We start from the raw sequence: 15,725 nt of genomic DNA, 5'->3' as shown, positions 1-15,725 counted from the left end.
ATTTTACATTTTCCTACATTACACTCCATTTGTCAGATCTTTGTCCATTCACTTAATTTATCTTTTTGTACCCTCCTTATGTCCTTTTGCAAGTTACTTGTCTACTTGTTACACATAAAGCCGCATAGTATATTATTGCATCCTCACAGGAGTGACAGAAAAGTTGATTACTTGTCACAACAGTCTGCAACAGATGTGGGAGAATAATGTCCCTGGTTATGGGAGGTAGAGCAGATGTTTTGCATGATTTCATTGTCAGCTTAAAGTTGGGCTCCTCCATGCTCCTTGACACAGATAGAAGGCTGTTTGGCATGCCAATTAATGCTGCCACTATCTTGGTGTGTATGCCCATTCAACATCCTTCTGAGTGCTGTCCCATTTGAAGTTTTCATCTGACTCTGATGCAGCAATACTGTCTACAATCTTGCTTCTGAGTTGAACCCATCCTTTATCTCTGGCTTACTTGCAGCCCACACCAGTGACTCATTATGTGCTAATCCTGACTCAATATTAACTTCTAGGGTAAATTCAGTGAGTGTCAGGTGAAGCAATATGGTTTTTCATCACTTTGTGCTGTTGCTCTTTTGCTTACTCTTTGAACTGCTGTGGCACGAGTTTTTGTTTGCCTGAAAGAAAAAAAACAGAAAAGGAAGGTACTTGTGAAAGAATGGATAAGTGGGTGAACGGAGGGGTGCATGTTTACACCATCAGCATCTTTTTCCAGCCTGCCAGATATCAGAAAGAGTTGAGAAGAGGTGTAAAAGGCAGAAAGATGCTGTCATACTCGATGTTTTCGAGGACTTGCCATGACCCACAGTGTCTTCTAAATCCACAACCCGACCATCTAGAAGAATATATGCAACAGAGGCATGAGAGCACCACTGCCTGCAAGTTTCCTTCCAAGTCACACACCATTTTGTAACTATATCGCTGTTCCTTTTTTTTTGAAGCTGGGTAAAAATCTTGGACTCCCTAATAGCATTGTGGGTGTACCTAACCATCATGAACTAAGAAGGTGATTCATCATCACCTTCTGTAGGACATTTCGGGATGGACCGCAAATGCTAGCCTAGCCAGTGACACTCCCCTTCTGTGAAAAAATAAAACAATTAGGTGCAGTACTGACTGGATTTAGTGGACAGTTACTGGAACATGGAATAGGCTTTGGTTGGGAGAAAGTTACATTTCGTGCAAAGAGAAGGCTGAGTAGATTTAAGGCTGATAGTTGTGGGTGGATGCTTTGCAACAGGGGATAATGATATGAAGGGACCAATGCCTGAGAAGAGTGAACTAGTTGTAATGTCAAAAAGAATACAATAGGGAGAGTTGAATAATCAACTTTTTTTTTGTAAAAAGAGCAAGCATTAGGTCATAGATGAGTTGAGCTTGAAGGCAGGAGACAAACTAAATTAAAATGTGAGAGAATAAAGTCTGGAATAAGTAGTAAAAGTGCTAAAATTTTACATAGTTATTGGGAAAGGAGAACTGTTCCAGAGGCAACTGAGCCATTCGCCTTTGTTTTGATGACAGTGGAGGTTTGGATTAAGACGGCAGATGATGATGGGAAAGGCATTAAGGCTGTTGCTAGCAGTCAAGAAAAGTCTAAGGATATTTTTACTGCCTTGCATGGTTGTAGATTAGTAGTTATTTTTTAAAGAGGACTGTGGCAAGTAACATTTGTGCCACACGTGACAGGCATTGACCACCTCCATTAAGAGACAATTGAGCCACCACCTCTTGATGTTAGTGGCATTATCATCACTGGATCCCCTACTATCAACATCAAACTCAACTGGACTCACTATATAAATGCATTGGCTACAAGAGCAGATCAGAGGTTAGGAATAATGTGGTGAGTAACTCACCTCCTAACTCCCTAAGGCCTGCCTGCCATCTACAAGGTACGGGTTAGCACTGTGATGGACTAATTCCCATTTGCTGGGATGAGTGCTGCTCCGACAATGCTAAAGCAGCTTGACACTAGCCAGGAGAAAGCAGCTCATTTGATTGGCACTAGATCTACAAGCATCCATTCAAGCGTGAGACCCCCTCGTGCATACAGGTCCAGTGCTGGTCAGAGGAGGCAGAGGATCAACTACGGTGCTGTCTGGAATCAGCTGATTGGGCCATGTTCAAACAGTCTGCAGGTACCTTGGACGTGTATGCCACCACATACAGACTTGATCAGCAAGTGTGTGTGGAGGACTGCATACCAAGGAAGTCAATCCAGGTGTTCCCCAGCAGGAAACCCTGGATGAATCAGGATATACAGAACCTGCTAAAAACCACGCATGAGGCCTTCAGGTCAGGAGACCCACTCAAGTATAAGGAATCCAAGTATGACCTTTGCAAAGCCATTATGATAGCCAAGGACCAATACCAATCCAAACTCGAGACCCAGACAGACACCCAGCGACAATGGCAAGGACTGAATGATATCACAGGTTCTAAAATGTATTTGGTTTTGTTCCTGCTATTTCTGGTTGTTCGTTGTAGTGGCCATATATTGAATCTAGGTCTTTATGTTTGTTGATGGAGTCCGTGGATGAGTGCTATGCTTCTAGAAATTTTCTGGCTGTCCTCTGTTTGTCTTGTCCAATGATCTTTATGTTGTCTCAGTCGCATTTGTGGTCCTTGACATATGTGTGTATGGCTACTAGGGACAGCTGGTCGTGGCGTTTAGTGGCTAGTTGGTGTTTGTGGATGCAGATTGCTAGTTGTCTGCAAGTTTGTCCTATATCATATTTCTTGCAGTCTTTGCATGGAATGTTGTAAACTATATTTGTCTTGTACATGATTGATATAGGGTCTTTTATCAGGGTGAGTCTTTGAGTGTGGCTGTCAGATTATGGGCTGTCATGAATCCCAGTGGTTGGAGAGGTTTGGCTGTCAGTTCAGGTACTTTTTTTTTAATGTAAGGTAGCATTGCTAGTGAGTTAGGTTGTGGCATGTCCTCGTTGTGTTGTTTGTCTGTTAGGCATCTATGAATGAAGTTGCGGGAATAACTTGGTGAATACTCTGTAGAGGTGTTGTTCTTCCTTCCTTAGGTCAGGAGTGCTGCAGTGTATTGTAGTTCTTTTGATCAGGATCCTAATGCAGTTTCTCTTGTGTGTTCAAGTTGCTGTAGGACCTGATTGGTGTATATGTGTGGCTTTCCTGTACACTTTTTGTGGTGCATTCACCGTTCTGTGTTCTTTCTATTATCACATCCAGGAATTGAAGCTGATTGTTGGTTTCCTCCTCTCTCGTAAATCTGATCTCTGTGAGCATAGTATTGATCGTCAGGTGTGTGTTCTCGATTTTTGTTCTCTTAATGATAACAAAAGTGTCGTCCACATATCTGATCCAGAGTTTGGATTGGATTTGTGGGAGAAATGTTTGTTCCAGTCTTTGTATCACTCCTTCTGCTCTGAACCCCGAGATGGGTGAGCCCATAGGTGTTCTATTGATCTGTTCATATATTTGATTGTGAATGTGAAGTGTGTCATCAAGCATAGGTCTAGTAGGTTGAGTATGCAATTCTTGTTGATAGGTTTCCTGTTGTGTTGTCTGTTTTGCTTGCCCAGGAGGTTGGCTTTGTCTCTCTGGCTAGAGTTTTGTCAATTGAAGTGAACAGTGCCGTCACATCAAATGAGACCATTGCTTCGTCCTTGACTGTGTTTATGTTCTTGATGTTGTCTAGGAATTCCTGTGACGATTATATAGAGTGTTTGGATCCGCTGATAAGATATTTTAGTTTTTGTTGAAGTTCTTTTGCCAGTTTATTCATTGGAGTTCCAGGGAGTGCCACTATGGTTCTAAGTGGTATGTCTAGTTTATGTACTTTGGGTAGTCTGTAAAATCTAGGAGTATTGTTGCTTTCTGGTTTCATTGTTTGTAGGTCAGTCCTGGTTATTAGTTCACTTCTTTTGTAGGTTCTGTGGTTAGCTGTGATGTGGGGTCACACTCCCTCCGTAGGTGGGTGTTGATATGTGCAAGTAGTTTCTCTGCTTTCTGAATATATTCGGTCTTGTTCATGATAACATTATTCTGCCCTTGTCCACTGGTACTATGATTATGTTCTTCTCATTTTTGAGTGTTTTAGGGCTTCTCTCCCTTTGGTGTTAAGGTTGTTCATTTGTATTTTCTTTATTAGTAAAGGTACAATTTTTTTTAAATTTCAAAAATATACTTTATTCATAAAATATTTTGATGATCTGTACAATTGGTCATGCCATACATATGTAACCATTCCATTTCTTGGCATACAGAGACAGAGTAATCATTCATATATACAGGTCTGTACAATTACTATCCACATATTTAGCAGGGGGGTCAGCGGAGCCCCCTTCCTGCGTCGGACCTCTGTGCTTCGGCAGGCAGACATTACACGGTAGTCTTTCCCCACCAAGCCTTGGCGGCAGCTGTCCCAAGCTTCAACGCGTCCCTCAACATGTAGTCCTGGACCTTGAAATGTGCCAGTCTGCAACACTCAATCGAGGTCACCTCCTTCAGCTGGAAAATCAACAGGTTTCAGACCACCCAGAGAGCGTCCTTCACTGAGTTGATGATCCTCCAGGCACAGTTGATGTTCGTCTTGGTGTGTGTCCCGGGGAACAGACCGTAGAGCACAGAGTCCCGCGTCACAGCGCTGCTCTGGACGAATCTCGACAAACACCACTGCATTCCTATCCAGACTTCTTCTGCATAGGCACATTCCAGAAGGAGGTGTGTGACAGTCTCATCCCCCCGCAGCCGCTTCGAGGGCAGTGTGCATAAAGGATCTCACAGGCAGAGCCCTTCTCACCACCAGCCAAGCCATGTCTTGGTGCTTGTTGGAAAGTTCTGGTGATGAGGCATTCTGCCAAATGACTTTGACAGTCTGCTCAGGGAACCGCTCGATCAGATCTGCCCTCTCCTTTTCCTGAAGGGTCTCAAGGACACTACGTGCTGACCACTTCCTGATGGACTTGTGGTCAAAGGTGTTTTTCTTCACAAACTTCTCCACGAAGGATAGATGATAAGAACAGTCCAACTACTCGGAGCTTTCCGCAGCAGCGAGGCCAGGCCCATCCTTTGTAACACTGGGGACAGGTAGAACCTCAGTATGTAGTGACACTTGGTGTTTGCGTACCCGGGGATCCACACACATCTTGATGCAGCCACACACAAAGGTGGCCATCAGGGTAAGGGTGGCATTGGATGTATTGTTTCCCCCGTTGCCCAGATCTTTATTAGTAGAGGTACAATGGTTTGTCTGACTGCTTATTGTGCCTCTTCAGTTAGTCTGTTAGTTCTGAACGTACATTCTAGCTCAGCTAGGATGTCTGTTATTTTTGCGTCCTTGTGATTGTAGTTGAGTCACTTGGCTAGTACGACTTTTTCAATGTCTGTAAGCTGTCTGTTTTTTATCCAGATGTCTGTGATGTTGACTTTTCTGCTGTTGGTTACCTTAGTCATTTTGTCTTATAGTGGCTGTTCTCTTTCTGTATGTGGTTTTGTTCTGTCCTATAGTGATGACCTGTTTGATTGGTTATTTTTGAAACTAACGATTTTTGGTGCGCAATTTCTTGTCTGTACCTGTGTAGACTGCTCTGTGTGTCTGTAATCATAACCTGGATAATCCTGAGACCATTTTGCCTGACTATTTCCCTGGCTTGTAGGTTGTTGATTGGTGGTCTGTATCTGACACAGAGTGGTAGTATTTGATTCATTTGACATCCATGTAGGAATCGGAGTTGTTCATAGGTAGCGCTTAGGTAGTTGGCACGGGATTCCCATTTCCTTTCTTAAATGTCTGCAAATCAACTTCCCAGCTCGGTGACCATACCCACAACTATGACAGCTGGCAACCGAGCTACAAATCACCCCTCTAATCTTAAATCTGTGCCCACCCAAGGAAAAAGACCTTGGCTATTCACTCTATCTATGCCCTCCATTTTATAAACCTCTCTGAGGTCACCCTTCAGCCTCTGACGCTCCAGGAAAAAAGCCCCAGCCTATTCCGCCTCTCCTTATAACTCAAAGTCTACAGTCCTGACAATATCCTTGTAAATCTTTTCTGCACCCTCTCAAATTTAACAACATCTTTCCTGTAGAAGGGCAACCAGAATTCATTGATTGCTGTAGCAGGCTCCAGGGGCAAAATGCTTTTGCTGTTGTTTTGTATGTTCATATGTAGACACAGATTCAGATTGTAAACATTTTGAGGAGTATGACAAAGGAGAATTTGTCATTATACATATCTCAAAACTTCAACTTGTTTGTGGTTTGCTAATGCGTGAACTACTGTGTAGATTCTGTGCAATTTTCATTTAATAAAACTCTCCAGTGCCCTGGGATTTCATGTCCTTCCTGTGACCACAATCGTGTGGAATCTCCTGTCAAAAAATAAATTACTATGGATCTTTTCGTTGCTCTTACTTGTGATTTCTTGCCCAAACCATTCATGTTCTTCTCACTTTTCCCAATCTCTGCCTTTATCTTGATTTTCTCAACTATCAAAAGCTACATTTATTTTTAACTTTGAACTTATTATCACCATTGCAATATTTGTCCCTGGTTGTTGTTTCATAGAAGACCAGAAAGGACAGCATATTAAGTATTTGAATGTGGGATTTGATGAGACTTGAACTGCTTCTCATATTGGTAAATTTTACAGCTGTTTTGGTTTTGATGGTGCAGTAGTTTGTCGTGCTATGTAGCTGTTAAATTATTGAAATGTTTTTAAGTTCACATAACAAGTATGTCGCAACAATTTTGAAATTCTGTTTTAATTTATTTATAAGTTGAATAATTCAGCAAACTTTATGGTTGAAAAATTCATTGGGTGTTAGGGGAAGGATAGTGTAAGAGAGAAACATTTGAATTCAAGGCTTGAAATTCCAATATGATAGCTTTTGTACTTGTTTAGGTATAGAATCTGGCAATTGTGTTTTCAAAATTTAAATCACAGTTTAACTATATTGTCAGTCTAAATTGATACAGAATTGATACAAGCAGGTGCTTGTAAGCTCTCAGTGCAGAACAGCATTCAATCTCTCTTAAAGGTCGAGTATTCACCTTCAACTTAATAACAAGGGCGGCACGGTGGCACAGTGGTTAGCACTGCTGCCTCACAGCGCCAGAGACCCAGGTTCAATTCCCGCCTCAGGCGACTGACTGTGTGGAGTTTGCACGTTCTCCCCGTGTCTGCGTGGGTTTCCTCCGGGTGCTCCGGTTTCCTCCCACACTCCAAAGATGTGCAGGTCAGGTGAATTGGCCATGCTAAATTGCCCGTAGGTAAGGGGTAGATGTAGATGTAGGGGTATGGGTGGGTTACGCTTCGGCGGGGCGGTGTGGACTTGTTGGGCCGAAGGGCCTGTTTCCACACTGTAAGTAATCTAATCTAATCTAATCTAATCTAATCATGCCTGATGCTAACATTAAAAAGTGGCCACACTCATTGAAGATATCCCAGACAGTGTCATCACCATCCCTGCATATGGTGCCCTACTGTCAGGACAGACCGGCCAAGAGGGAGTTACTGTGGGATATTACACCATTGACTTTGGACTCCATCTAATAATCAAATGTGGGATGATTGTTGCCTACTGCTGTATGTTGGACAATGTTGAAAGAAGCCCTGAAGGTTGTAAGGGCACAGAATGTAGTCCAGGTGGGTGACTTTAATGCCCATCACTAAGTGGCTTGGCAGTACCACTACTAATCAATGGACATAATTGCTAGGCTGAGCCAAACAGAACCAGTGAGAGAACATTGATGGAAAAACCTACTTGATCTCATCCTGTCCAATCTATGTGTCATAGGTGCATCAATCCATGGTAGTATCGGTAGGAGTGACAACCACACAGTGGTTGAGGGGACACAAAGGTCCTGTTTTCATAATGAGGATATCCTCCATCATGTTTTGCACTTTGCTATGTAGGTCAGATTTTGAACAGATCTAGCAGCACAAAATTAGGCATCTACATGGACATTATTCGCAAAATAATTGTCTTCATATTCAATCTGTGATCTCACAATCTAGCATATTCTACTATTGCCATCATGTTTAGTCTTGGATACATGAAGATAGAGAAGGGCATGCTAAATGTAGCACCAGGCATAGATGAAAATGAAGTGTCAACTTGATGAAGGTGGAACACAGGGCTACTTGCAGGCCAAACAACAGAGTTGTAGAGTCATACAGCATGGAAACCAATCCTTTGGCAAAATGGTCAGCGTGGACTAGTTGGACCAAACTAAACTAGTTCCACTTGCTAGCGTTTGGCCTACGTCCCTCCAAACCTATTCATCTATCTATCCAAATGTATTTAAAAGTTGTAACTGTACCTGCATTCATCATTTACTCTGGCAGTTCATTCCATACATGAACCACTGTCTGTGTATAAAGAAAAGTCGCCCCCGTGTCCTTTTTCAAAACTTTCTTCTCTCACCTTAAAAATATACCCCCTAGGCTTGAACTCCCCCCAAACTAGGGAAAAGACCCTCACTGTTCACCTTGTTTAAGCCCCTCATGATTTTATAAACCTCTAAGGTCACCCCTCAGCCTCCTATGCTCTAAACAATAAGTTCCTAGCTGATCCAGCCTATTTTTATAACTCCATTCCTGGCACCGTCCTGGTAAATCTTTTCTGAATCCTCTCCAGTTTAATGATCTCTTTTCCTATAACAGGGTAACCAGAACTGCATACAGTACTCCAGAAGATGTCTGAACTCCAAACTCCAAGGTGTGAGCAATGAAGGCAACCATAACCACCCCATCTCCTATCACGCAAATTTCAAAGAATTATGTACCTGAACACCTAGGTTTGTCTGTCGACAGCATTACGCAGGGCTATACCATTAATTGTATAACTCTTGCCCTTGTTTGTATTACCAAAATGAAATAACTCACATTTATCCAAATTAAACTCCATCTGTTATCTCTCAGCCCATTGACCCAATTGATTAGGATCTCTTTGTAATCTGAGATAACCTTCTTCACTGTCCACTATACCACCAATTTTGGTGTCATCTGCAAACTTACTAACCGTGCTTTCTGTTTTATCATCCAAATAATTTATATAAGTGATATTTTTACGGGTGGTACGGTGGCACAGTGGTTAGCACTGCTGCCTCATAGCATCAGAGACCCGGGTTCAATTCCCGCCTCAGGTGACTGTCTGTGTGGACTTTGCACATTCTCCCCGTGTCTGCGTGGGTTTCCTCCGGGTACTCCGGTTTCCTCCCACAATCCAAAAATGTGCAGGTTAGGTGAATTGGCCATGCTAAATTGCCCGTAGTGTTAGGTGAAAGTGTAAATGTAGGGGAATGAGTCTGTGTGGGTTGCGTTTCAGAGGGTTTGTGTGGACTTGTTGGGCCGAAGGGCCTGTTTCCACACTGTAAGTAATCTAATCTAATCTAAACAAAGGATATAGCATGCTGTAGATGGGATCAACTGAAATGACAATGAATGGATCAGATCTAAGCTCTGCAGTCCTGCCAAATCCAGTCTTACATTGTGATGAAAATTAAACAACAGTTTAACAGCGGGGAGGAAGGCTTATCTATGATAAGGAACCCAGCACATCATTCAAAAAGTAAAGCTGAAGCATTTGTCTCTAGCTTCAGCCAGAGATTCTAAGTAGATAATTCATTTTAACTTTCCCTTAAGGTCCCCAGCATCGCAGAAGCCTGATTTTATCCAATTTGATTCAACCTGTGATGATGAAAGGTGTATAAAAACTATTCTCATTTTTAGAACTTGGATTATTTTAAAAGTGAGATTGATGTGTGTCTGTTCAGTGATGATTTTGTTTGCTATTTCAGCATGTTTTTATGGAACCGTGACCTAGATCCGGTGTAGGTCAGAAAGTGTGTAACTACAGACTACTGTTTGTTAATGGAATGATTTTTAAATACTTTTGGCTTTATGACAACCAATGTAAATACATTAAGTTTTTTTGAGTTCAGAAACAAGTTTTAGTAATGTGTAGAATTTAGTTTGTTTCCTTTCGTGTTGTAACCATTCCTTTTATTATAAAGAACATCTTCAGCCTTGTGTGTTTCAATGACTAACCACACATTAATCAACTGAAAATTAAATATATGATAATATAAGCCAGGTTTAATTGCGATATTACTTGTCCAGTTCTACTCTCAGCTGGGATCATAGCAGTAACAAGAGATGAATGAAAGTGCTGAATATTCCAGTGCTCTCAGAAGTGGCACATGCAAAGGAATAACCTATTCCCTCATGATCAGTTTGGGTGACTCTGCTCCTAACTTCATTACAGAGTTTGTAAAACCATGAAAAAAAAGCTGAACTCCACAGAGATAAAGTGAGAGTGACAGCCATTAACATCAAGACAGCATTTTACCAAGTGTGGGATAAAGGGGTCCATGCAAAATTAGTCAATATGAATCAGATAGAAAACTTTTCAGTGCTTCGAATCATAGGGGGTCAATCATTACAGCCTATGACATACTGCAGGAGTTCCTCCAGTTAGTGACCTGGCCCAAGCTATCTTCAGCTTTTCTTTCACTTGTGTTCATGAGCATTGCTAGCTGGTTAGCATATATTTCCTATCCCTAGTTACATTTCAGAAGGTGGCGGTGAGCTGTCTTCTTGAACCGCTGCAGTTCATGTGCTTTGGGTAGACCCATGATGCTGGTAAGTAGGGAATTCCAGGATTTTGGTTCAGCAACAGTGAAGGAATGGTGATATATTTCCAAGTCAGCATGCTGAGTGGCTTGGAGGAGAATTTTCAGGTTGTGATGTTCCCTTGTATCTGCTGCCCTTATGCTTGATCAATGACCCTCCCTCAATTATGAGGTCAGAAGTAGGTATTCTCACTGGTGGCACAATATTCAGCATGATTTGCAAGTTCTTTGATACTGAAAAAGCTCACATTCATAGACAGCAAGACCCAAACAAAATCTAGTCTATGACAGGGATCGTTGCTGAGGAGTCACATGAATACTTTGCATCTGTCTTGACAAGAGAGGATGCTGTTACCAAGGCCATAGTGACAGAGCAGAAACCTCTGTCACTAGAAGGGTTGAAAATTAATAAGGAAGAAGTCGTGGGCTCATTGAAGGAAGAGTGAGCCAGGTGTCATGAAGAGAATGGTCTGTTTGAAATGCCAAAAGAGGAAGGGAGGATATGTTTGGTTGTGGAATGGAGAATACTGATATGTTAATTGTAGAGACTGGTGGGTTGGAAGCTGAAGGGAATGGGACAATGATATTCCATCCAGCACAGTAATTCTTATAGGATCATATTTCTGATGTTAAGAGACTTTTTTTATTCAAGTTTTCTTGAGGTAAACGTTTGCTTAAAAAGTATACTGATTCACTTATATGTTCTGTTCTTGCTGTCACTTGTGGTGTTAATATTTTCTGTTTTATTATCTTCCTCTTTACCACCATTCCTGCCCCTTGCCTTTGCCCATTTTCTCTTTTAGGATCATGAAGAACAGTTTTCCTTTATAGCAGAATGGTACGATGCAAGTGCTAGCCTAATTCGGCGCTACTTGTTTTTCTTTTATCCAAAAGATGGATCTATTGAAATGGTAAGAGTTTTGTTTTGCTTTTCAACTTTTATGTTGTATAAATCTTAAATTGCATTAGGTTGAAAACAAGCCTCTGCTTTTGTTCGGTTTAGCTGGAGATAGCAGAACATTAATTAGTATCAATATGCAAGCGAATGAAATGTAGAAACAATATATCCACATAGACATAGAATTCAATATTCCATGTATTGTGGAAACCTCATTTTTAGTACCCCTATTATTTATAATTCTGATTATCTGCCAACTAGAACATTGTCTGGTCAAAATCTTATGCAAAAGATCATTTAATTTATAGATTCTCTGTATTTCATTTTTTTCTTTTATTCTATCTCAATTTCTTATTCAAATATAACAGCATTTAAATGTTTTACTTATTCATTATATTAATTCCCAAGTTTAGGAACCTGTGATTATTTGTCAATTTAATTTTCCTTTTGGGGGTCTTTAGTATGTAATGATTGAATGAGGTTCTAGCATATGTACAGAAGTCTGAAATTGAATTTTTAATAAATACTCGTTTCCTGATCACTAAACTATTGCAATGTTCCAAAGGAGTTAGTTTGTTCGAAATCAACAGTTGACTGCCTCCTGTAACTGATTTGAAAATCTGAATGTATGCTTTTTTTTTGCATTATTCTGTCTGACTGTGAGGATCACTATTGACTTAAACCATTACAGCTTACACTCTAAGTAGATACAAGGGATCTCATCAACATAAGATGAGAAACAATACATGATTTTGTTTTTAAAAAATGAAAAGCACTTGCTTTAAATAGTTTTGAGCTTCGTCGACCTGAGAATTAACAAGATTACTATGCACTTAGAATTGATACCAAACTTTTAGACCTTCATTACACTAAGGATGGAACAGATGTTCTGTGACTCTAGGGATTATAATCGCCACCTTACTCCACTAAAAATTAAGTTATCTAGCATTTTAGAACTGGAATCAATTTCTATCTTATAAATTACTTGTACATGGATGCCTAAGGTTTGAAATTACCTAGTTTCTAACCTTCTGCCTTGATTAATTTTATAGTTTAATCAAAATTTGTGTTACTTTAGTAAAACGTTTAAAAAATACTTACTACTTAAACAAAGGGTTTACTAATTTTATACAAAGATGGTCCTCTACTCAGTGAGATGAAAATGGAACAGTTTAGTACATCAGTTGAAGCTATGTTAAATTTTGCAAGGTAAAATTATCCAAAATATTGCTGCCTTAAATGTAAATGAAACCTGAGATGAGACTTCCGAGTTCTACTGTTTGATGTCACTTTAAAGTTATCCCATGAGCAATGTCTGACTATATGATCAATTAAGTATGAATTTTTCACTCACCCATTTTCTTCATAACTACAAATTTGATCTTTGATCAACTTGGTGAAATGTTGCCTTTATGTACAGATGGTGTCAGGAGCTTAATTTAGTCTGTTAAAAGGATGAATCAGATAATCCTCCATTAATCCCTAAAAATGGGATGATGCAAATAGACTTTGAAATTGGATTTTCAATACAAGTCATTGCCATTGTGTCATTAACAACTGCAAAAGATACAGTTAACTAAATCAGCATTATTGAGTTATAAAGTCATTACTGCATGAAGGCCATTTCCCATTGAAATCATGCTGGCTGTCTGGGTATCAATTCAGATTAGAGTGGTGCTGGAAAAGCACAGCAGGTCAGGCAGCGACCGAGGAGCAGGAAAATCAACGTTTCGGGCAAAAGCCCTTTGATGAAGGGCTTTTGCCCGAAACATCAATTTTCCTGCTCATCAGATGCTGCCTGACCTGCTGTGCTTTTCCAGCATCACTCTAATCTAAACTTTGGTTTCCAACATCTGCAGTCCTCAGTTCTGTCTGGGTATCAATTCAGTAAGTTCAGTTTTCCCGCTAATTGCTATAGCCCTGCAAGTATATTTCCCTGCAGTGCCTATTCAATTTTCATCTCAAATCAATTATTATCTCCCTCTACCATCCTTCTAGCAAACAAGTTCAAAATTATTATTATTTGTGTGTTTTTATTTTCAAAAGGTTTAGCATTCCCTCCCCACTTTCTTGTTTTTCTTACCCAAAACCTATATTTATGTCCCTTACTTCGTGTCCCATCATTAGTTGCAATATCAACTTTGAGCACAGAATGTCTTTTAGTTTCCTTTAATGTTGACAGATGCAACAAATAACGATTTTCACTATACATCCAAAGTACTGAGACCATTGCTATGTTGTTTAGTACTGTTATACATTTGGTGTTGGTAGACTGTCATTGCCACAATAAAAATTATCCTCAACAAAAACAGATGTTGCCAGAAAAGCTCTGCAGGTCTGGTAGCATGTGTGAACTTATCTGAGGAAGGGTCACTGGACCAGAAACATTAACTTTGATTTCTCTTCACAGATGCTGCCTGCCCTGCTGAGCTACTCCAGCAACGTCTGTTTTTGTTACTGATTTACAGCATCTGAAGTTCTTTCCGTTTTTACTAAGAAATCATCCTGTTGTGCATTATACATATAAATGTACAAATTATGAGCAGGAGTAGGTCATTTGGCCCTTGAAACTGCTCCACTGATCTGATTGTGGTCTCCACTCTGCTTTACTGCCTTCTCTTGATACCCTTTCACTCCATTGTTAATCAAGAATTTATCTACTTCTACCCTGCCTCCACTACTTTCTTGGCTAGTATCCCACAAACTCACGACCATTGGCAACAAGTCTCTGACTCTTCAGTTAATATACCTTTCCTCCAATCCTCTTGATGTTCATGACTCATTAGGAGCCTGAAACTTAATTTAAAAATAAATCTTTTATTGCTGATAAAGCTAGCATATGTTGTCCATTCTCCTTAAGGAGATGGTTTGGAGTATAATTCTTGAACTACTGAAATCCATCTGGTGCAGATATCTCTACAGTGATGTTATTAATTGCTTCAGGTTGGTCAACTTGGTCATCTCTGTGTTTGTCTATTTCTGAACCCTGTTATTTATGGTGTTGTCAGTATCACATGGACACAGTAGGCACTAGTTTTGCTTAATCATATCCATCAGAATTGCCCTCCATTCCTTGCACTAATCGATTGCTCACTTTATCTTTGGGTTCTTAGACTTGTGTGCTATGCTGAGCCAATACCTCTGAAAATTGAATGGCTATAATGTGGCAGTTGAGACCATTTCTGGAATACTGCAGTTAGCATTTTGCTACTTTTAACCTCCAAGCCAATTCATTCCCATGGGGCTGGCTGTGTTGAAACTTGGAATTGGAAGTCAGTCAAAACAGCAGAAAGATTGTGAGGAAGTAATAACATCTGTATTGTAAAAATGACAGGTGGCAGAACAAGTCTGTCTTTCAGTGTTGAGCCTGTCCAAGTTGGCTAGTGAATCTATTTTTTTTCATTGGAATGCAAATTCAACTGATTATACCAAGGTTAATTTCATCATACTCAGCATTCTGCATGTTTTGTCTACTGTGGACTTCAGCTGTTTCCAAACCAACGAAACAATACCTGGTCTGCTTTCCAAAATATTAAAACAATTCATGCATTTTGGTAACAGAGAGCCAGTCCAGATCACAAGGGAGTGTTATTGTTGCATTCCGGATCCCGCTACTGCACAAGTAGGCGTCAACTTCAATTTATTGAAAGAAAGCAGACAACTATATTCTTAAGGGAATGACTGTCGCCAGTGAATTAATGTAGGAGCTGTGGCAGGCTGGCAGCTTGTGGGAATTTTTTTTCGTAATGTGAACACTTTGTGCTCTTTTGTGGAAAGTGTTTGTAATTTTGTGTGTGATGTTATTTTAACCTTCTTTTAGGGAGTTGTTTTATTTTGTGAATAAATATGTTGATATCCAATTTTGACATTTTACAGTATGATATAAAGAACCGCCGTACCTTTCTGAAACGGACAAAATATGAACAATTGCGGCAAGAAGACTTGTTCGTTGACAGTGTAATTACTGTGTATGCTCGTCAGCTCCATTTAGTAGGCTATGGAGACCAATACACAGCTCTCAAACTGGGAAATAAGAAACAAAAGTAAGAATTTAGTTTCAAGTTATATTCAGAGTTCACACTAATGACTGAAGGTGTAATTGGATTAAATTAGTATTAAAATGCCATTCAGACACATAAGATTCACTAATTGTGAAAATCCTATCCCACAGTAATATGATGGTAGAGCTTATCAAATTTTG

General features: G+C 40.1%; 1 protein-coding gene across 2 annotated transcripts in view; it reads left to right on the top strand.

The window, feature by feature from the left end:
- nme7 (NME/NM23 family member 7) overlaps positions 1 to 15,725 on the top strand; it is a 145,969-nt gene that overhangs the window by 3,164 nt on the left and 127,080 nt on the right. For both annotated transcript variants that reach the window (XM_072585193.1, XM_072585195.1), the window contains exons 2-3: positions 11,430 to 11,537; positions 15,401 to 15,567. In XM_072585193.1, the coding sequence (XP_072441294.1) occupies positions 11,430 to 11,537; positions 15,401 to 15,567 (275 nt within the window). The remainder of the gene's footprint in view (positions 1 to 11,429; positions 11,538 to 15,400; positions 15,568 to 15,725) is intronic.

Source organism: Chiloscyllium punctatum, chromosome 15 (assembly GCF_047496795.1).
Source record: "Chiloscyllium punctatum isolate Juve2018m chromosome 15, sChiPun1.3, whole genome shotgun sequence".
Taxonomy (NCBI): Eukaryota; Metazoa; Chordata; class Chondrichthyes; order Orectolobiformes; family Hemiscylliidae; genus Chiloscyllium; species Chiloscyllium punctatum.
This window is presented reverse-complemented; position numbering and strand designations above follow the sequence as displayed.